The sequence below is a fragment of the Aethalodelphis obliquidens genome, unplaced genomic scaffold, assembly GCF_003676395.1.
Source record: "Aethalodelphis obliquidens isolate GAN/ISIS:26980383/991018 unplaced genomic scaffold, ASM367639v1 scaffold69, whole genome shotgun sequence".
In the NCBI taxonomy this organism is placed as follows: Eukaryota; Metazoa; Chordata; class Mammalia; order Artiodactyla; family Delphinidae; genus Aethalodelphis; species Aethalodelphis obliquidens.
In genome coordinates, this window is record NW_020838013.1 from 3,428,182 (window position 1) to 3,448,583 (window position 20,402).

At 54.5% G+C, this 20,402-nt stretch overlaps 2 protein-coding genes across 3 annotated transcripts; one reads left to right on the forward strand and one right to left on the reverse strand.

Moving 5' to 3' along the window:
- Window positions 1-13,627: 13,627 nt before the first annotated feature.
- On the reverse strand, window positions 13,628-15,907 carry CUNH11orf68 (chromosome unknown C11orf68 homolog). Of its 2 annotated transcripts, XM_027089828.1 has the most exons (3): window positions 15,718-15,825; window positions 15,326-15,530; window positions 13,628-15,046 (listed from the first exon to the last, which is right to left on the reverse strand). In XM_027089828.1, exon 3 carries the CDS (start codon window positions 15,043-15,045, stop codon window positions 14,290-14,292), a length of 756 nt encoding a protein of 251 aa, XP_026945629.1. In that variant the 5' UTR covers window position 15,046; window positions 15,326-15,530; window positions 15,718-15,825; the 3' UTR covers window positions 13,628-14,289. The 2 variants fall into 2 exon arrangements, with proteins under 2 accessions (XP_026945629.1, XP_026945628.1); XM_027089827.1 differs by lacking the exon at window positions 15,326-15,530 and having other exon boundaries at window positions 15,718-15,907.
- Window positions 15,908-16,030: 123 nt separating this feature from the next.
- On the forward strand, window positions 16,031-18,361 carry DRAP1 (DR1 associated protein 1). The gene is made up of 7 exons (XM_027089833.1): window positions 16,031-16,315; window positions 16,568-16,640; window positions 16,750-16,843; window positions 17,137-17,256; window positions 17,377-17,470; window positions 17,688-17,776; window positions 18,127-18,361. The coding sequence occupies exons 1-7, from the start codon at window positions 16,274-16,276 to the stop codon at window positions 18,230-18,232; spliced, it is 618 nt and encodes a 205-aa protein (XP_026945634.1). The 5' UTR covers window positions 16,031-16,273; the 3' UTR covers window positions 18,233-18,361.
- Window positions 18,362-20,402: the final 2,041 nt, after the last annotated feature.

Sequence of the window (20,402 nt, forward strand, 5' to 3'; positions counted from 1 at the left end):
AGGGTTCAGGTATACTAAAAAGTGAATAAATGACAAACCAGGGTTACCAAAATGGTGTATATTTTAAATGCTTACAATGACATATTAATGCGTTGAACTACCCACAAATGCAATGCAATATAATTGCACTACTCTCAGGATAATCTCAGGAGCTATAACAAATTTTAATTCAGAGCCCCTATAAGCAGTGAGAGCCTGTGGTGGGACACAGTTGTCCTGTGCTCTGATAAACGCCATCTTCTTTAAATACTGTAACTGCTCTTCCAGGACTGCATAGTCACCACCCTTGTTTGGGGATTATGTCAAAGGTCTGTGTGAATGTGAGGCCAGGACCAAATGTCAACAACCAAAGACCAACAACCATGGGAGGTAGGTGTCGTTATCATTCCCATTTTACAGGTGGGGAAACTGAGGCTGAGAGATGTTGAAATGAGGTGCCTAAGATCACTAAGCCAGTGGCTGAAGCAGGTTGCCAAATCAGGGCTGTGGGAGCTCCAAGCCCGGGCTCAGGCAAGGGTTTTCAAAGCCCTCACAGACAGACATGTTTTCACACATGCACAATATCAGTGCTGAGAGAACAACCCTGAAACTTCTTCTTTGCCTCTTCCCATTCTACAGATGAAGAAACTGAGGAGAGAACAAGGAGCTGCCAGTGTCACACAACTATACAGAGAGAGAGTTGGGCTCTCCTGCTTTCCACTGGTACCTCCTTTTTAAAAAATTGTTTATGTGTTTATTTATTTATTTTTGGCTGTGTTGGGTCTTTGTTACTGTGCGCGGCCTTTCTCTAGTTGCGGTGAGCGGGGGCTACTCTTTGTTGCAGTGCGCAGGTTTCTCGTTGTCGTGACTTCTCTTGTTGCAGAGCACGGGCTCTAGGCGCACAGGCTTCAGTAGTTGTGGCATGTGGGCTCAGTAGTTGTGACTTGCGGGCTCTAGAGCTCAGGCTCAGTAGTTGTGGCGCACGGGCTTAGTTGCTCCGCGCCATGTGGGATCTTCCCGGACCAGGGCTCGAACCTGTGTCCCTTGCATTGGCAGGCAGATTCTTAACCACTGTGCCACTAGGGAGGCCCTCCATTGGTACCTCCTTTTGATCAGCTCCAGTTTTGTCCTCAGGGAGGGAAGATTTCAGGAAGGTGGGGACCTGGGCTGCCTTACTTGGGGACAGACGTCAGGGTCAGTTGACACATTCAGGACTTAGAGCCAAGAGGCCAGCTTGGCCCTGGGCTTCCAGTCTCAGTACCACCATTTTCTTTCTCTGTTACCCTGGGCGGGTCACCTTCCTGCTAAGTCCCACTCCCAATGGAAATAATTGAGCCTCCTGCTGACCTCATGGGGTTGCTATGGGATCAGATGAGATCACAAATGTGAAAGTGCTTTGTAGGCCGTAAAGTGATGTGCACTCAGAAGGTGGTTACCAGCCTGGTGCCTCTCCCTTGCCCTTATTCTACTCAATGCTTGTCATTCTCTAAAAAGAAAAGGAACCACCAGCAGTTTACCAGAATGAGAAATATATGGGGGTGTGTGTGTGTGTGTGCACGTGTGTGTGTGCATGTGCGTGCATGAGAGAGAGAGGGAGAGAGAGAGAGAGAGAGATTTTTTCAGGCAGTGTGATTCACGGAAAAGAACAGATATGCTGGAATCAGACAAGCCTGAGGTCTGAATTCGAATTCTGGTTAGGCTGCTCGCCAGCTGTGTGCTCTGGATGAGGCATACAGTCTCTCAGAGCCTCATCTGTAAAATGAAGACATAACGATAACTATATAGTGATAACGTCTCAGGGTTGTCGGAGAATAGATATAAAATGATGTCACATGCTTCATACAGCATATAGTAAACATTTGACAAATAGCAAAAATAATTACGTGTTAATAAAAAGCCCCAGGGCTGGGAGCTCTGGGGGCTCTGATCACATGCTAAGGTACTCATGCGCATACACACACACTAACTGATATCTGAATTCCTTGGCTAAGTCCAAGCAGGACAGGTCGGAGTGACACAGGCAGCCAGGTTGTGGCACATGCGAGGCTTAACACAGGTCAGCCTTGACTGCATTCGTCTGCCGGCTCCAGAAACACCACCCTACCCCCACTCCCCAAGCAGCCTGGGACAGTGACTGAGCAGGGGCTCAGGTTTCGTGTGTGTGTGTGTGTGTGTGTGTGTGTGTGTGATTACGTGACTCTGAAAGTCCCTTCCTGCTCTAACCGTCAGTGGAGCCACAAGGAGGTCCTTTCAGAGGCAGCACATTCCAAGCTCCTCAGTCACTAACGCCCGCCTCGTGGCTGCAGTAACGTTCCTGGCCCCTGACCTCACCGGCTCCCACCCAGGGAGGCCTGGTGAGAATCCCAGGGGGCCACAGTGGTTTCAGGAGTCTGGGGGCTGGGAGGTCTGAAAGATCCAGGCATTGTCCCTTGGCAGCTGTGTGAGACTGGCTCAATCACCTTCCCTCTCTGAGTCCCTGACAATCCCCACCTCCTGAGGCTGCAATGAGGTGAAAGGAGGTGGTGGATGAGTGTGCCTTGCGCCCAGTAGGTTCTGTCAATGCTCCCAGGGCATTGTAGGTGATGTTTGTTTTCCAGTTTGCATTCACTTTCTACATTGACGTTTATTTAGTTTTAAAATTGAGGTGAAATTCATATAACATACAATTAGCCATTTTTAATTAATGTTTTGTTAAAGTCTTTTAATTAATGAATTGATTTTTATTTTTGGCTGCGTTGGGTCTTCCTTCCTGCACATGGGCTTTCCCTAGTTATGGCGAGCTGGGGCTATTCTTCGTTGCAGTATGCACACTTTTCATTGTGGTGGCTTCTCTTGTTGCGGAGCACGGGCTCTAGGCGCGTGGGCTTCAGTAGTTGTAACTCGCGGGCTCTAGAGCGCAGGCTCAGTAGTTGCAGCGCACGGGCTTAGTTGCTCCGCGGCATGTGAGGTCTTCCCGGACCAGGGATCGAATTCGTGTCCCTGCATTGGGAGGCGGATACTTAATCACTGCGCCAACAGGGAAGTTCCTTCCTAGCCTTTTTTTTTTTTTTTTTTTGCGTACATGGGCCTCTCCCGTTGTGGAGCACAGGCTCAGCGGTCATGGCTCACGGGCCCAGCAGCTCCACGGCATGTGGGATCTTCCCAGACCAAGGCCCGAACCCGTGTCCCCTGCATCGACAGGCGGAATCTCAACCACTGCGCCACCAGGGAAGCCCCTTCCTAGCCATTTTAAAGTGTACACTTCAATGGGATTTTGTGCATTCACGATGTTGTGCAACCACCACTTCTCTCTAGTTTTAAAACTTTTAAATTATCCCAGAAAAACACTCCATATCCATTAAGTAATGACTCCCAATTAGCCCCTCCTCCCATCCCCTGGTATCCACTAATCTGCTTTCTGTTTCTACAGATTTGCCTCATATGGACATTTCATATAAATGGAAAATTTATTGTACAATTTGTGACCTTTTGTGTCTGGCTTCTTTCACTTAACATAATGTTTTCCAGGCTGATCAGTGTTGTAGCAAGTAGCAACACCTCATTCCTTTTTATGGCTGAATAATATTCAATTGTATGGCTATACCACAATTTATTTATTCATCAGTTGATGGACGTTGGGTTGTTTCTACTTTTTGGCTATTATGAATAATGCTTCTGTGGACATTGTGTACAAGCTTTTGTGTGAACATGTGTTTCCATTTATCTTGGGCATATACCGAACAGTGGAATTGCTGGGTCATATGGTAACTCTCTGTGTAATCTTGTGAGAACTGCCAGACTGTTTTACACAGTGGTTGTACCCTTTTACATTCCTACCAGCAGTGCCTGAGGGTTCTAATTTCTCTACATCCTTGCCAACACTTATTATTTTCTGTTTTTAAAATATATTCTAGAGGGTGTGAAGTGATTGTGTCTCTTTTTCTTTTTTGAATTTTATTTTATTTATTTTTTTATACAGCAGGTTCTTATTCGTTATCCATTTTACACATATTAGTGTATATATGTCAATCCCAATCTCCCAGTTCATCACACCACCCCCTACCCCCCGCCCCCGCCGCTTTCCCCCCTTGGTGTCCATACATTTGTTCTCTATTCATTGTGTCTTGATTTGCATTTCCTTAATAACCAATCATGTTCCTTAATGACCAATGAACATCTTTTCATATGCTTCTTGGCCATTTGTATATATTTTTTGGACAAATGTGTATTTAAGTCCTTTGCCCATTTTTAATTAGGTTGCTTTCTTTTTGTTGTTGCTGAATTATATGAGTTCTTTATATATTCTGGCTACCAAACGCTTATCAGATATATGATTTTCAAATGTTTTCTAACATTCTGTAGGTGGTCTTTTCACATTCTTCATAAAGTCCTTTGATGCCCAAAAGTTTTTATAATTTTTTTGAAGTTCAGTTCACCTATTTTTCCTTCTGTTGCTCATGCTCCCAGTGTCCAATTGAAGAATCCATTGCCAAATTTGAGGTCATGAACATTCACCCCTATGTTTTCTTCTAATAGTTTTATAATTTGATTCTTATATTTAGGTTGTTGATGAAATTGAAGTTTAACATAACTACAGTAAAGTGCACTCATCCAACATGTTCAGGTCAGTGATTTTTTACATGTATGTAAACGCATGTAGCTACCACCCTGATCAAGGTGTAGGGTATTTCCAACAGCCCAGAACCTCTTTGTGCCTCCTCCCACTCACCATCCCCCATCTATAGGTAACCACTATTCTGACTTCTAGAGTCATAGATCAGTTTTGCCTGTTCTTGAACTTCATGTAAATGGAAACATACAGCATGTACTCTCTTGGGTCTGGTTTCTTTTTTTTTTTTTTTGGCCGCACCATGCGGAATGTGGGATTCTGGTTCCCTGACTAGGGATCGAACCTGCGCGCCCCCTGCATTGGAAGCACGGAGCCTTAACCACTGGACCACCAGGGAAGTCCGGGGTCTGGCTTCTTTTACACAGCATGTCTGAGGGATTCGTCTACATTGTTGGGTAAAGCAGTAGCTTGGTCTTTCCCATTACTGTGTAGCATTTCATTGCACAAATATCCCATAATCACTCTCTACATTCTGATGATGATATTGGGGGCTCTCCAAGTTTGGGGGTCTTCTGAATAAGGCTGCTGTGAACATTTTTTTTTGGCTGTGCTGCGCGTGACTTGCAGGATCTTAGTTCCCCAACCAGGGACTGAACCCGTGCCTCCTGCAGTGGAAGCACGGAGTCCTGACCACTGGACTGCCAGGGAATTCCCTCATGAGCATTCTTGATATGTCCTTCGGTGGCCAATTGCACTCACTTCTCTTGGATATGTGCCCGGGGTGGATTTGTGGGTCATAGGGTACCTATAAATTTGGCTTTGATTCTCTCCAACAGTTCTCCAACCCACCAGCAGTGGGTCAGAATTCCAGTCTCCCAACATCTGGAGGTGACATTTCAGTTCATTTCAACAAAAAGATTTTTTTCCCTTGGTCCTAGTCCCCTCCCATCTGTTCTGGACACTCTCCACAGCCTCCAGCTTGCTCCCTCCCCTCCACTTCCCACAAGCAGCCTGAGGAATTTTTAAAATCCTGACAATGTTCACAGAAAAATCTCTTACAATTCTGACCATTTCACCCTCAGACTTGGACCCTTCCGAGCCACCACGCTTCAAATTGCTACACAGGAGGGTCTGAGGTTTGGGAAGGGGTGGGGTCAGGATGCTTGATACACTCTGTGTTCTTTTTGGTTGTCCGTTGATTGGGGGACTTGGAGGGCCAAAAGGGTCACCCTAGTGGCTCACGCTCATGTAGCTCTTATGAACCAGGCACTGTTCAAAGTAATTCATTAATCCTCACAACAACCCTGTAGAGACAGATAATAATATTATACCCATTTTACAGATTAGGGAATGGAGGCATAGAGAAATTAATCAACTAGCTGAAAGCCACACAGCAAGGAAATTGTGGAGCCAGGATTTGAACCTAAGCAGTCAGTCTCCGGAGCCTGAGCTCCTCACTGCCTTACTGGTCTGTCCTTTGAAAACAGCCAGAATCCTTAACATGGCATCCCAGGCCCTTCCAGGTGTGGGCCACCTGCCCAGGGTCCTCCCTCAGCAGCACCCAGTTACTCTCTCTGCACCAGGCTTACTACTGGACCAAGCTTCTCACCTTTGCAGAGGCTATTCTCTCTGCCCACAATGCCCTCCCTCATCCCCTTGCCTGGGCAACTCTCATCTTGCAGGTCTCAGTTTCCCCATCACTTCCTCAGGAGGCCTTCCATGAGTCCGTGAGTCCTTTATTTATTTATTTATTTATTAGCTGCATTTGGTCTTAGTTGCGGCATGTGGGCTCTTTCTTTGTGGCATGCGGGCTCTTCTTTGTGGCACGCGGGCTTCTCTCTAGTTGTTGCGTGCAGGCTCAGTAGTTGCAACACTTGGGCTCAGTTGCCCCACGGCATGTGGTATCTTAGTTCCCCGACCAGGGACTGAACCTGCGTCCCCTGAATTGGAATTTTGATTCTTAACCACTGGACCACCAGGGAAGTCCTCATGAGTCCTTTTTTTTTTTTTTTTTTTTAATTTTTATATATTTATTTATTTTTGGCTGCACTGGGTCTTCGTTGCTGCACTCGGGATTTCTCTACTTGCGATGAGTGGGGGCTACTCTTCATTGTGGTGCGCGGGCTTCTCATTGTGGAGCACGGGGTCTCGGTGCACGGGCTTCAGTAGTTGTGGCTTGCAGGCTGCAGAGTGCAGGCTCAGCAGTTGTGGCACACGGGCTCAGCTACTCCGCGGCATGTGGGATCTTCCTGGACCAGGGCTTGAACCCGTGTCCCCTGCATTGGCAGGCGGATTCTTAACCACTGCGCCACCAGATAAGTCCCATGAGTCCTTAACCTAGGTTAAATCCCTCATGTAATAGAGTCCCATAGCACTATGCAGGGTATTACTTTTTTTTTTTAACCTGCTCAGAATAATTTTTAAAGATTTTCTGTTTGGGGGAGACAAACACAAAACACCATATATATATATATATATATATATATATATTAATTGTGCATGTAAAAGAAAAAATTATTTTAAAACATGATTTTTATTTTTTACTTTGCCTTATGTTTTAAAATTTTTCATTGCATTTGTTTTTCAACTAGGTGATACATTTACATGCTTCAAGATCCAGAAGCTACCCAAGGGTGTACAGTGAAAAGCCTCCCTCTCTACTGTATTCAGTCTCTTGCCCATCTTTTTACCCAGAAGTTAGCCTGCTCTACACCCTGTTTTGCTCCTTGCTTTTTTGTTTTCTTATATCTTGGAAATCCTTCCACTGAGTATATGTAGACCTGCCCCATCAAACAAAAATCTACTTCGTTGAGGTATATTTTACATTCAGTAAAATTTACATTTTAAAAAATGTGCCGGTCTTATGTCTGACCATTTGTATTCACTCATGTAAGCACATTCCAGTCACGATATAGAATATTTCCATCCACCAGCAAATTTTCTCCTGCCCCTTTGCGGTCAATCCTCCCTACCCCAGAAAGTCACTTATCTCGGTTCTATCACCATAGATCAGTTTTGTCTCTTCTAGATTTTCACATCAGTGGAATCATACAGTGTGTGCTCTTTTGTGTCTGGTTTCCGTTTCTCACCGTTATGTCTGTGAGATTCATCCAGGTTGTGGGTAGCAGTAATTCACTTCTTTTGATTTCTGAGTCTGGTCCCGTTGCATGATGGACAAGTTTATCCATTCTCCTGAATTAACAGAGTTAAAGTCGAATGGAACCAGCAGTCGGGGAGGTAGGGAAGCAGACTTGGTCCTGGCCCCAAGGTGTTTACAGCCCAAAAAAGGGATCAGCTGCTGAGGAAAACATCCCTGGTAGAAGGTAGAGAGTGCTGGGGCCGGGAGCTGGAGAGCGCCAGGGGAATTACAGGAGCGCCCAGGAAGGAAGGATGCTTTCCTATTGTGAGGGTAGGGGCAGCAGGTTTCCTGGTTGAGGGGTATCTGCAGATGGAGGAGATATTTCTGGATTTGGACTCAGTAGGCTTTACAAAGGCCCGGGGGGTTGGGAGAGGCGAGGCCTGGCTCCCTGTTGTCTAGGGCATGTGGTAGAATGTGTATTGGGACCATGATGGGAAGGGTGGGCTGAGTGAGGCCTAAGCCAGGGCCCTTAGTCCCGTGTGAGGGGCTTGACTTGGGCTAGAGGACAAGAGGACCCCTGAGTGCTATTTGAATGGGGAAGGGACCTATGCTCACTTTACTGAGGCTGGAGTCTGGGGAGGAGGGGGCTGGAGTCCCTTATGGGAAGGTCTTCTGGCCCGTGGGGTGGAGGGAGCCATTTGGTGGGGCCTGGGCCGAGGAACAGGGTGGGATGAGAAGGGGCTGGGCTGCTGCTTCCAGGGCCTAGGTATCACCCTCCTCATTCCCCAGATGCCACTGAGCACTGGTCCCTCTGCTGTCCTTTGAGCCTCATGCCACCCTGCTGTGAAGGCAGTCCTGTCCCCATGATGCAGAGGAGCACATGAGGCTCCAGAGAGGGAAGGGAGCTGGGCTAAAGGGTTGCAGGGAGTCTGTGCGGGGGCAGACCTCTCCATCCCAGGGCACTGGGGAGAGTGTTAACTACATGGTCCCAGCTCTGGCTGCACCTCTGATTTGTTATGGGACCTCAGGCCAGTCTTTTTCCCTCTGGGAGCCTCAGTTTTTCCTTCTTGCAGATTAGTGGTTTACATACAGTGATCCCTAAAACCAGAGGTTTCCGCAGAGGTGCGCTGGGGGAAGGGGCAGGGCAGAATGGGCCGTCATCCCTCTTCCAACCAGCGCGGCTCAGGGAGGCAGGAGGGATAGCAACGTGAGCTCTGGAGTTGGATGGCCTGGGTTTGAGTCCTGGCTGTGTGACCTGGGTCATTCTCTTCTTTATGCTTGTTTCCTCACTTTTAAGACGGAGATCATAATGATTGTACGCGCCCTTCAGTACATGAGGCAAGGTATGGATGGCACTTAGCACAGGACTGGTACAGTAAGCGATCAATACACGTTAGTGAGGGTTTTCTTGCTGTTATGTTTTGTGCCATGTGGACCATTTCCTCTGAATGCAGGACATCGAGGGCTCTGCTGTTGGTGCCCGTGATGGCGCTCTGCCCGCTCAGCCTGGCCTCTTATTTCTTAGAGTAGCTGCTGTTCCCTGCAGACCCAGGCCCAGGGAAGTTGGGGACTGTCACTCAGTTCTTGGACTCTCCTACCCTCCCAGGCCTGAGGCTTCCCGCCACCTCCAGGCTCCAGGCTCTGGGTGCCAGCTCTGGCTGTGGGCCAGGAGGGGGATGAAACTCTCATCCAGGGATGAAAGGCTGGTAGGCCTGGGCTGGGCTAATAAACCGCCCCACCCTCGCTGGGAGGACCTCTGGGCACCCGTGTAAACTGAGTCATGGGGGACAAGGGGGTGAGTCATCCGTTTGTGAGTGGGAGCCAGATGGGCAGAGGTTGTCTGCGTGGGGCCCTGGGCTACACTCCACAGAGCCACACCCTCAGCTCCCCTCGAGTAGCCAGCGGGCCCCTGGCCCAGGACAGAGGGCGCAGGGCCGGCCTGCTGAGGGGCAGTGGCCTGGAGGCTGGACTCTCGGTGTGCACGTGTGTGCCTGTGTGTGCGGGCATGAGTGTGTGTGGTGTCAGGGCCGGGGGCAGGCAGACAGGAAAGGGAGGCTCTGACGCAGGGATGGGGGGGCGGGAAAGGATTGGTCTTTGGAAAGGAGTCAAAACCCTCCAGAGGAAGATTTTGGCGGGAACGCCTCGCTGCCCTCTCCTGCCCTCTGTGGGTTTGGCTGATTTTTTTTCTGCAGGAGCCAGCTTTCTCCCTTTAGCCTCGGAGGAGCCAGGGTCCCGTGGGTGACCTGCCTGTCCTCTAGGGTTCCCAGGGGCCTGAGTTGGGACGTGAGGATAAAGGGTCCCCAGAGACCACTTCAGACTTCACCCCAGGGAGGTCTCTGGCCCCTGGGGCCAGAGGTGCTCAGGGAGAGGGGGGAGCACCCTGCCGTAGGGGTGTGCACAGTGCTCGGGCGTTGTGGAGAGCCTCCGGAGCATTTCCAGCCTTGACTGTGGCCTTTACTTACCCCCTTTCTGCTCAGTTTACTCCTCAGTAAAACGAGGGCTGTGAGGACCAAAAGGGGTGAATGCGTACAAACTGCTTAGAGTAGTGTTTGGAACAGAGCAGGTCTGCATGTGTGTTTGTTCTTGCTATCTGAGCCTCAGTTTTCTCATCTGAAAAATGGGTAAGTGGGGGGAAATGCCTGAGGTGCCCCTTGTCCAGCCGTCGCTCTGGTTCCAGTCTCTGCCTCTATTCCCTAGGAAGCTGCCCCGATGCCCTGCCACCCTGCCCAACTCTGTCTCTCTGTCCAGCCTGGGGGCGTTTCAAGCCCTACTAGGAGGCCAGTAATCAAGGAAAGGTAGGTTTCTGGGCTAGGTGCCCTCAGGTTACTCCTCAGCACCTGGGGGATGCGCGTCAGAGAAACGGGGAGTTTCCCTCCTCAGATGAATCAGCTGTGTGACCCAAGCCTGGTCCCTGCCAGGGCCCCTCCCAGTGGGCGGGAGTGGGGTGCAGTTGCTGGGAAAATCCCCCAAACCTCGCCAAAGCTCTGGCTGAAGCTTTCTCCCGACTCAGCTGTTTCCTGTCCTCCCCGATTCAGCCCCTCGCCCTAGCCGGAATCAGGAGGTGGGTAGAGATTCTCCCCATTCACAGGCTAGCCCCTCTGGAGCCTCCTGCCTGGGGGCTGGGGTTCGCGGTGCATGCGAGCGGGAGCAGATGCAGTGCAGGTGTCCTCCTTTTCCTGGCTCAGTCATCCTTCTGTGGTTTTATAAAAGGGAGCAGAGCACAGCGGCTTGTCCAAATTTATCCAGCCTGGCCTACCCCGGGTCAGGGCTGCTCCCTGATGCCTGTATGGGAACGGGCCAGACAAACAGGACACAATTCCCTGCCAGCCTGAGTGGGTGTGTCTTGGGAGCTTTTGCCCTGGCAGGGGAGCAGTCCCCGCTGTAGGCCCGGGAGATCCTTCCTGCTCAGTAGGCTTAGTCACTCTACTCTCTGGGCCTCAGTTTCTCCAACAGTAAAATGGGAATCTTAGTCTTGGCCCAGCCTCTCTCTCAGGTGGTTCTGAGGGCCGAACCTGTGTGCTTTACAAATCAGATCCTAAGTCGTTGCTGGATCTCAATTACCTCGGCAGCCCCCCTCCCCACAGCACTTTCACATAGTGGGGGCTCAACAGTGCGCTGGGTGCTGTGGAGCTGAATGACCGGGATTCAAATACTGAACTCTGTAACCTTGAACCAATTACTGAACCACTCTGGGCTTCAGTTTCCTCTTCTGCAAAATGGCAATAATAGTAGAGCTGGGTGAGGCTTAGATAACGTAGGTACACACTTAGCACAGTGCCTTGCTCTTGTTATGAATGGAATGAGGAAACTGAGGCCCAGAGACAGAGGGCAACTTTCATTCAGTCACTCAGTTATTCAATCACGTTTATTTGGCACTTATGCTAAGCCAGGTACTATGCTGGATGCTGAGGACACGCTGGGGGATAAAGCACAGCCACTGTCCTGGAGGGGCCTCGGGTGCACAGCTGAGAGCCACAGGTGCGTGTGCATTACGGGAGCCTGGGGTGTGCATGGCTGGGGGAGGGGGAACCTCTGAGTGGATGACACCTGAGCATGTGCATCTGAGATCTGGAGTCAGCCAGGGAAGCGGGTGAGGGTCAGGTATACCAGGCAGAGGCAACAGCATGAGAATAGGCACAAAAATGAGGAGGCCAGTGGGTGTGCAGGAAAAACACAGGCAGCTCATGGTTCTGGACCCAGAAGCAGTGAAGCAGGGAGTGGAGGAGATGAGGCTGCAGGCAGTGGCAGGGGATGGACTTGAGTCACTCGTTCATTCATTCAATAATTTATGAAAAGGTTGCTCTGGCCACAAACTGTGCTAGGCCCTCTGGGGACAGGGCTGAGATTTAGGCATTGTTCTGCCTTCACTGAGCATAGTCTGGGCATGTGGCTTAGGGGCCAGCAGCGGGAGAGAGACATTAATCCAGTGGTTACATAAGTAACCCCTCGATCCTCACTGCAAGGCAGGTGTTCAAGCAGAAGGAAGAGCCTGAGGTCCAGGGTGCGTGCCAGGGGTGAAGGGAGAGCCAGTTGGCTCCGGGCTGGGGGGCGGGGGTGAGCACGGGCAGAAAGGGACGCCTGAGGGAAGCTGGGGCAGCTGGGGGCGGGGGCTAGGCCATACCTGGCTCAGGAGAGTGGACTCTAAGTTGCAGGCTGTGGGGAGCCACAGAAGGGCTTTGAGTAGCAGATGGACACAGGCCGCTCTGCAGGACAGCTGGCAGTGGGGGGAGGGAGGGGGAATGGGGCAGAAGAGGCAAGTTGTAATGGTTTGGGAGAGAGAGTGAGGAAGGGGCTAAAGCAGGGCCATGACGATGGAGGACAGGCGCTAAGTGTGTGAAATGGCTACTTATGGAAGAAGAACCAGGTGGTGTTGACACCACTTGGGCATCTTTGTGGGACCCACAAGGGCCTGGCCAGGATCCTCCCACGCCTTGGCCCCATTTGGGTAAGTGCAAGGCACTGCCAGTCTGAGGGGCACCAGGCTTTGACCTGGAGACCACCCAACCCTGGGAACTTCCCAGGACTGGGCTGAAGGGGACTCAGCCCCGGGTGCGGAGGAGGCTGGGGAGGGGGCCAAGCCAGCATCTTATGACTCACCTACTTCCACCCAGTCAGCCTGGTGGCATCTCCGCTCCCCTGCTCCAAATTCCAATTTGATGAGGCTGCTGGAGGCTGAGTCAGCTCCAGCACGGCACGAGAGCAGCGTCCCAAGGGGCTCCCTGCCAGGAGCCGCCAGCCAAGCCCAGGGCCCTCCCAGAAGCTATAGCAGCCTCAGCTGAGCGGTATGGCCCAGGGAGGTCATGTTGAGTGAATGTGCCTGCTGGGTTGCAAAAAGCTAACTGCAGGTGAGGCCAGGGACGCCACTCTGCCTGAGGAGAACTGGGGTGCAAGTCTCAACTCCGCCCAACTCACTGCATGACCCTGAGGGATCATCTCTCTCCCCTCTTGGCCTCAATTTTCTTGACCATAAATTGGGCCCAAATCTTCTCCTGTTAGGTTGCGAGAATTAAATAATCCATATGGAAGTGATGTGCAAACAGTCCAGTGTCCTCTGTGATGGTCAGGGAGGCGGGAGAGGTGAGTAGAAATGGGAGGACTTCCAAGGCTCCCTGAGGTTGTGCAGGTTGTTTACTGCACAAGGATATCCAGCCTAGGCCGCTGAAACCCAACCCATCCTCTGTTCACCAGACCATGTGCCCTGGCCTAGAACTGCCAGGACCAAGCAGGTACCTTTCTCTAGTGGGCACAAATATACCCTCTGAGCTAGCAGTAGCCCCTCAGACTTTGCTGGGCCAAATCTCTGAATTTATGGGAAGTCACTGAGAAACTGATTCTGATTCTTGGGATGGAGGGGAAACAGGGCCGGCTTTGCAGAGGCTCTCAGAGAGGCTCCAGCCTTGGCTGTGAGGCATATCTTACTACTGGAGGCAGTTGGGGGGGCCCAGTCAGAACAGAGGGGCAGTCTCTCCTGGCCCTGCCTCTCTCCAGCAACCAAAGCAGGTAACCACCAACACAGTGTCTTCAAAAACACTCAAGACACAGACCCAAGCTGGGTTTTATTGAAATGCCAGGAGCAGGCATGTGACAAGGTAGCTGAAGAAAGGAGGAAGGTGGTGTGGGCTATGAGATGGCAGGGAGGGGCAGGCCCCGTATCCATGGCCCTGGCAGCCCCTGTCTCTGCCAGGAGCTGAGTGGAACAATCACCCACCCACCCCCAACAAAATGGCATGCTCAGGCCTGCAGGGCCTCTGCCCGCTGGACTGTGAAGGCCCCAAGGAGAGGGACTGGAAGCACTAGGTTTTCTCTCCTGTGAGGGAGGAAGAGAAGGGGAGGATGCAGGGGGAGGGGGAGGTACAGCCAAAACTGAGGGTGTGGCCAAGGAAGACTCTCCTGCTGGTGTCCGCGCCCAGCCTGTAGTCCTGGGTGACCAAGGGGCGCAGCAGCGAATAGAGAGGCTGAAGGTCTGGCACTCAGGGAGCCAGAGCCTCCAGCCAGTGGGGACTTGAGTCAGCCCTGAACACAGGACAGAAGTTCAAAAGGTTCGTAGATGCAGGCAGTTCCCGAGTGACCCAGTCCTCAGAGCGGGGGACGCTCAGCCTCCTTGGGACAAGGAGGGGAAGACAGACAGGAGGATCCATCCCTAGCAGGGGCGGCAGAGGGTGGTCTCCCCCATTTGGCCCCACTAGGTTAGTTCCACATTGTTGGCACGGTCCAGCACACGGGAACCACGGGTGCTGCCCCCAAGCTGGAAACGGCTCTCATAGAGAGTGGGGCAGAGGTGCCAGCGGTTGGCCCGGTAGATGCCCAGGTAGGTGTAGACGTCAGGTTTGTAGGTGAGCAGACACTTAACGCCTGCTGCACGGATGGCTGCATCTGCTTCCAGTACACCCAAGCGGTCCGTGAAGTCGTCTGTATAAACACAGATGACCTGCCGCCCACCCTCCTTGGCCCGTGGGCTCACCTTGGCCACCTGAAGCCGGCCCTCGACCACGGCTCGAGCAATGCCAGCCCAGGCGTGGTCCAGCTTGAAGCCAGGTGCCAGGTGTATCAGCCATTTGCCAGAGAGCACCTGGTGGGTGATGGCCAACTGGCGCAGGGTACCTGGCGTGATGGGCCGCCCGCTGGTCTGCAGAGCCTCCCAGGCTACCTGCAGGCCCTGCACATCACCCGAGTTGGGGACATAGCCCTGCCCGTATGCTGCAATCCAGCCCACGGGCTCAGAGTTGGGCGAGCCAGGGTCCCCGTAGCGGGTAACTTGGGATGGTGGGTACTTGGCCAACCAGGCATCCAGCTCTGTGGCAGGTGTGGTGCGGGCGTCAAACACCAGCCAGGGGTCCATGTCAGCTGCCATGGCCTCTGCAGCCAGGTGCTCAGCAGTGAAGCCATCTTCACGACCACCTGGAGAGTCCTCGTCCTCCAGCTCCTCACCTGGTTCCATCCTGCCGTAGGGAACTGAGTTAGGGCAGGTCCACGACAGACCCAACTTGCTGGGCCCTAGTGGGTGCCAGACACTGAATTAACTGTGTGGCCTTGGGCAAAATGTCGCTGTGCCTCAGTTGCCTCATCTTTACAATGGATAACAACTGTTCCTGTCTCAAACAGCTGTAGAGAATTAAATGCCTGAAGTGGAACAAAAGCTGTGAAGATGTTGTTAATGTTATTACTACTCTCCCTGACCTACAGACGAGGAAACCGAAACTCAGAGAGACTGGACTCACCCAAGGTCACACCTGCAGTGAGTGACAGGGCCGAAATGTGAATTCAGGCGTGGGAACCTCCCGGCCCTGCCAGAGGATGGCAGCTTTCCCGGGCGCCGGGAGTTAATGGAGGAAGGCAAAGCACACGTTCGCGCAGCACCGCGGCAGGCCCCATGGCGCCAGGCCTCCAGGTGGGCGTTATCCAGCCCATTTAACGACGAGGACACTGAGGCCAGAGACGGCAGTGACCGATCCGAGGCCAACGGGGCGGTGTCCGGACTCGAACCCACAGTCGATAGAACCTGCAGGAGGGCCAGCCTCCCGCCCCGCCGCGCCCGCCGCCATTAGCGCCCACGGCCCTAGCTGCGCCCCCGCCCCGCCCCGCCCTACCCCTTCCCGCCGCCCGGGGTCACCTCCGGCCTTCGCTGCGCTCGGCGCCGGCCCAGCCCCGGGCCCGGCTCCGCTCCTGCCTGGGATCTGCACCGCCGCCGCCGCGCCCCGCCCCCGCCACGGCTGCCGCCGCCGCCGCCGCCATCTTAGCGCCCCGCCGCTTCAACAACAACTTTATAGACAAGCGCAGCACAGGGAGGGGCCGGGGGAAGGGGCGGGGCAGTAGGGGGCGGGGGCAGTAGGGGCGGGGCAGTAGGGGCGGGGCAGTCAGGGAACGCGAGGAGAGGCGGGCCTGCGGGGGGCGGGGCTAACGCTCTCTCTTCTGGCCTTGGGGGCGAGCGGGAGTGGCGGTCCAGTCCGCGACAGACGCGCACCGCCTGGGAGGCTCTAAGGCGAGGGCGCTCGGGCCCTGCGGCGGTGTCGTGACCGGCGGCGCTAGGACCCTGTGGGCAGCGGCGGGGGCGGAGCGGGCGGCACCAGGACCCGGGGGAACCGCGGCGGGCGGGCGACGAGCAGGCCCGTGGGCCGGGAGGCTGCGGGCGGCGGCGCTGGGCCCGGCGCGGCGAGAGAGGCCCCGAGATGCCGAGCAAGAAGAAGAAGTACAACGCGCGGTTCCCGCCGGTGAGCACGTGGCCAGGCCCCGGAGGAGCGGGCCGGGCTCTCGGGAGGCTCCGGCCCAGGCCCGGCTAGGGAGTAGGGCGCATCGCGATGTTCGGGGGCCCGGACGCCCGGACGCCCCGCCCCCTTCCGTGCCCTCTCAGCGTCGGTGCCCCCCGCCCCCTTTCTCCTGGGATGCTCCCTTTCTCTCCCCCCACTTAAGCACCCCTTCCGGGACGGAGGCGACGGGGTCCGAGCTCTCTACCCCCTCCCCAGGCACGGATCAAGAAGATCATGCAGACGGATGAAGAGATTGGGAAGGTGGCGGCGGCTGTGCCTGTCATCATCTGTATCCTGTTGGGGGCTGGTCGGATTGAGGGAGGTGGGGGAGGCCGGCAGCCCGGGGTCGCTTTGTGTGGGCTGGTACACCACCGGGCGTTCTCCTTGACCCCCCTGAGCTCGGGCGCTCGAGCTTTTCCTGGAGTCACTGTTGAAGAAGGCCTGCCAAGTGACCCAGTCCCGAAACGCCAAGACCATGACCACGTCCCACCTGTGAGTGGCTCTGCTCTGGGAGGGCCCGGTTGGGGTCCTCTTCCAGGAGTTCACACGCTTAGGAGAGGCTGTGCCCTGATAGTGCGGGAGGTAGGAGGTGCTGGGAGATCAGCAAGGCCTCAAAGACTAGTGGGTTTGAACTTGGGAGGAGGGGTTGAGTGTTCTAGCAAAGGGGGGGATGGTTGGGATTGAAATTTTCCAGGCTCCATTCCCCTGACATCCAGAGAGCCCCTTGCTGAGGGTGCAGATGGCTGTGCCCTACCTGAGTGCCATCCCCTCCCCACCTCTTCCAGGAAGCAGTGCATTGAGCTGGAGCAGCAATTTGACTTCTTGAAGGACCTGGTGGCATCTGTGCCTGACATGCAGGGGGACGGGGAAGAAAACCACATGGATGGGGACAAGGGTCCCCGCAGGTGGGGAGCCAGGGTCCAGTGTCCAGGTGGGGAAGGCCAAGGCCCTTGGGGTTGGGGGTGGCTGGCGGGTGGCAAAGGAGGGGAGAGACCTCTGGGCAGATGCACTATACCTTCCTGAAGGGGCCGGAAGCCAGGGAGCAGCAACCGGAAGAATGGTGGGATGGGAAGCAAGGGCAAGGACAAGAAGCTGTCGGGCACAGACTCGGAGCAGGAGGTGAGTGCGGCCCCAGCCCTCTGTCCTGCCCCGCAGGGCAGCCTTGCATCCGACCAGGCCAAGCTGGCTGGAGGCCTGGTCCCAACCTCACCTGTGACCTTTTCGTTTTGGTTTGTTTGCTTGTAAATTGGGGCTGCGGAGGTCCATCTCCTATTTCTGCTTTCCAGTGATGAGCCCATGCCTTTCTGGTCATTTCTCATTCCTGCCTTATTCGCAGGATGAGTCTGAGGATACAGATACTGACGGCGAAGAGGAGACACCACAGGCCCCACCCCAGGCCAGCCACCCCCCAGTCCACTTTCAGAGGTAAGCAGTTCAGTGGCACCAAGAGAGGGCTAGCCGACCCCAAGGCTGACTTGTCCCTCCTGGCCTCCCTGGCCACTTGGTTCTGTTGGTTGTAGCAAATTTCAGGGATAGGAGGGGAGGAACTGAGGAGACCTTAAAGGCTGAATACTGTGCTCTCAGAAGGTCCCCTCCCCCTGGGTGAGGCTGTGTGACCTGCCCTGGATCCTTCCCCTCTCTCGGCTTGGCTCCGTGTTGGTACAGAGGGCGCTGGGCTCCAGGGCTGCCTGTGTGGAGGACCGGGTGGGGCTGAGTGGGCAGGAATCTGCACCAGAGAGTGGCCTGATCTTCCTTTCCTGCTTTCTGCCCTGCAGCCCCCCGACACCCTTCATGCCCTTCACCTCGACTCTGCCTCTACCCCCAGCACCCCCAGGCCCCTCAGCACCTGACGCAGAGGATGAAGAGGATTATGACTCCTAGCGCCCTCTGCCCCCCAGGCCCCACCCCCTTTTAGTTGGTTTTAGTTGCTCTGGGGGGAGAGAGAAGTTAGAGCTGTTCTTAAATTTATTAATAAAACAACAATAAAAGGGAGCACCAGTGTCTGTCCCAGCTTGTGTCCAGCGCTTTGTGGCCTCCTTCCCGTCCATCCACCTCCTTCCCCACGCTGAGCTGGGGCCAGGAGCCGTGGTGGTCTGGACAGCAGCTGACTGAAGGGAGGGGCCGGAGGCCACGGTTCTGCCAGAGCAGGACCGGGGGGCTGATGGAAGGAAGGCGGATCAGAGTGGCAGAGGGCCTGAGCCAGCTGGTGCCGGTCATGCTGGGAGACAACCTGTCTCATTGTGCTGTGTGAGCCTGGGCAGGTTTCTGCCCTTCTGTGAGTGGCCTCTTCTTGTCTGTCTAATGGAGACCATTCTGCTCACTCTGGGCTGCTGCAAAGGGACAGACGGGACAGGAAACGGCAACAGTCTTGTAAACAAGAGCTTGGGCCAGTTGCCTTGCAGGGCGTGTGGGGAGGGGCAGTGGGAGCAGAGGTACGTGGGGTTGTGGCGGCCTTGAAGGCTGGCTTGTGAGCGAGCAGGCTGTGACCCTGAGCAGACCCTGGAGCTGCGGGCGCGAGGTAGGTGTGTGTCTTCAGGGAGCAGTGGCTTGGTGAGGCGGGCGGGGAGGCATGGCGTGCTGTCGGGAATCCTGGACGCTGATGACTGACTGCATCAGGGGCAGGGGATCCTCAAGGACTCCCAGGTTTCTTTGGGTGGGGCTGGGGGAGAATAGGAAGAAGAGGGTTAGCAAGATCTCGAGTTTGGCTGTGATGGGTTTGGGGTGCCTGTGAGGCCACTGAGGAGAGGAGTGGAGTGGGCGCTTGGACATAGGGGGCTAAAGACAGGTGTGTGAACCTTGAGCATCGGGGAGAGGGGAGGGCTGGTGCAGACCACCAAAATAGACTGAAGAGCAGCCAGCCCAAGGGCCCCCCAGGAGCCACTGCGGTGCCCACCCAGGGGCATGTGGGAGGAGGGAGAACTCAGCTGTCGGATGCCTCAGTGGCTTGGGGGTTGTGGACGGGACAGCGAGGTGAGAAACTTGGAGGTGAGTGGAAGCAACACTCAGAACCGTGGAGGGGAAGTGGGAGAGGGCAGTGGCTCAGAGTGAGGACGGAGGAACGGATTGGGGTTTATTTATTTATTTTAATTTTATTTTTTTGCGGTATGCGGGCCTCTCACCGTTGCGGCCTCTCCCGCTGCGGAGCACAGGCTCGGGACGCGCAGGCCCAGCAGCCATGGCTCATGGGCCCAGGCGCTCCACGGCATGCAGGATCTTCCCAGACCGGGGCACGAACCCGTGTCCCCTGCATTGGCAGGCGGACTCACAACCACTGCGCCACCAGGGAAGCCCCGGGGGGGTTATTTTTTAAGATGGCAGAAATGCAGACTGAAGGGGCTGAAGGGATGGGAGGGGGGACTGATGAAGTGAGGTGGGGTTGCCCGAAGCCAACCCCAGCCTAACTGGGGAGAGGGGTTGAGTAGGTTTTGGTGGGGGACTGAGGTATTCGGTTTTTATCTGATGGCGTATGACTTCTTTGTGAAGTGGGAGGCACCATGGCAGGCCTGGGTGGGCCCAGGGCAGCTGGAGCCTGAGGGCACATGGGTCTTGTCTGCTTCTCATCTGCTCCTGCTCTAGGTGTAAGAAAGGAAAGCCCCCGGTTCCTTTTGGGGAAACATCCCTACTCAGCCTGTGGTGTGTGCAGCTGACTGCACTCCGTGGGGTTGAGGCATGGGAACCGCCAGCCTGGCCAATCAAACAGGCTCTGACCGCCGTGAGTACGTAGGCAGTGTCATGACCCCAGTGCGCAACACACCTGAGCCCTGGGACTTTAGGTGGGACCCTTGAGAAAGGGTTTTGACAAGATCGCCGCTGGCTTCCGCGTGGCTCTGGTGGCAGCAGGGAACCCTCTCAGGAGTCCAGGTGAGGATGACAGTGGCCACACTGGGGTAGCAAGGCTGGCGGAATGGAGGCTGGTGGGTGCTGAAAGCTGCTTCCCACCCCAAAGGGTGATTTTGACTGAGCACAGGGCCAGCACAGCAGTGCCCGGAGGCTCAGAGGCACCATCTTCTGGTAACATCTGGTAACCTGGACCCTGATGCCTGTATACCTT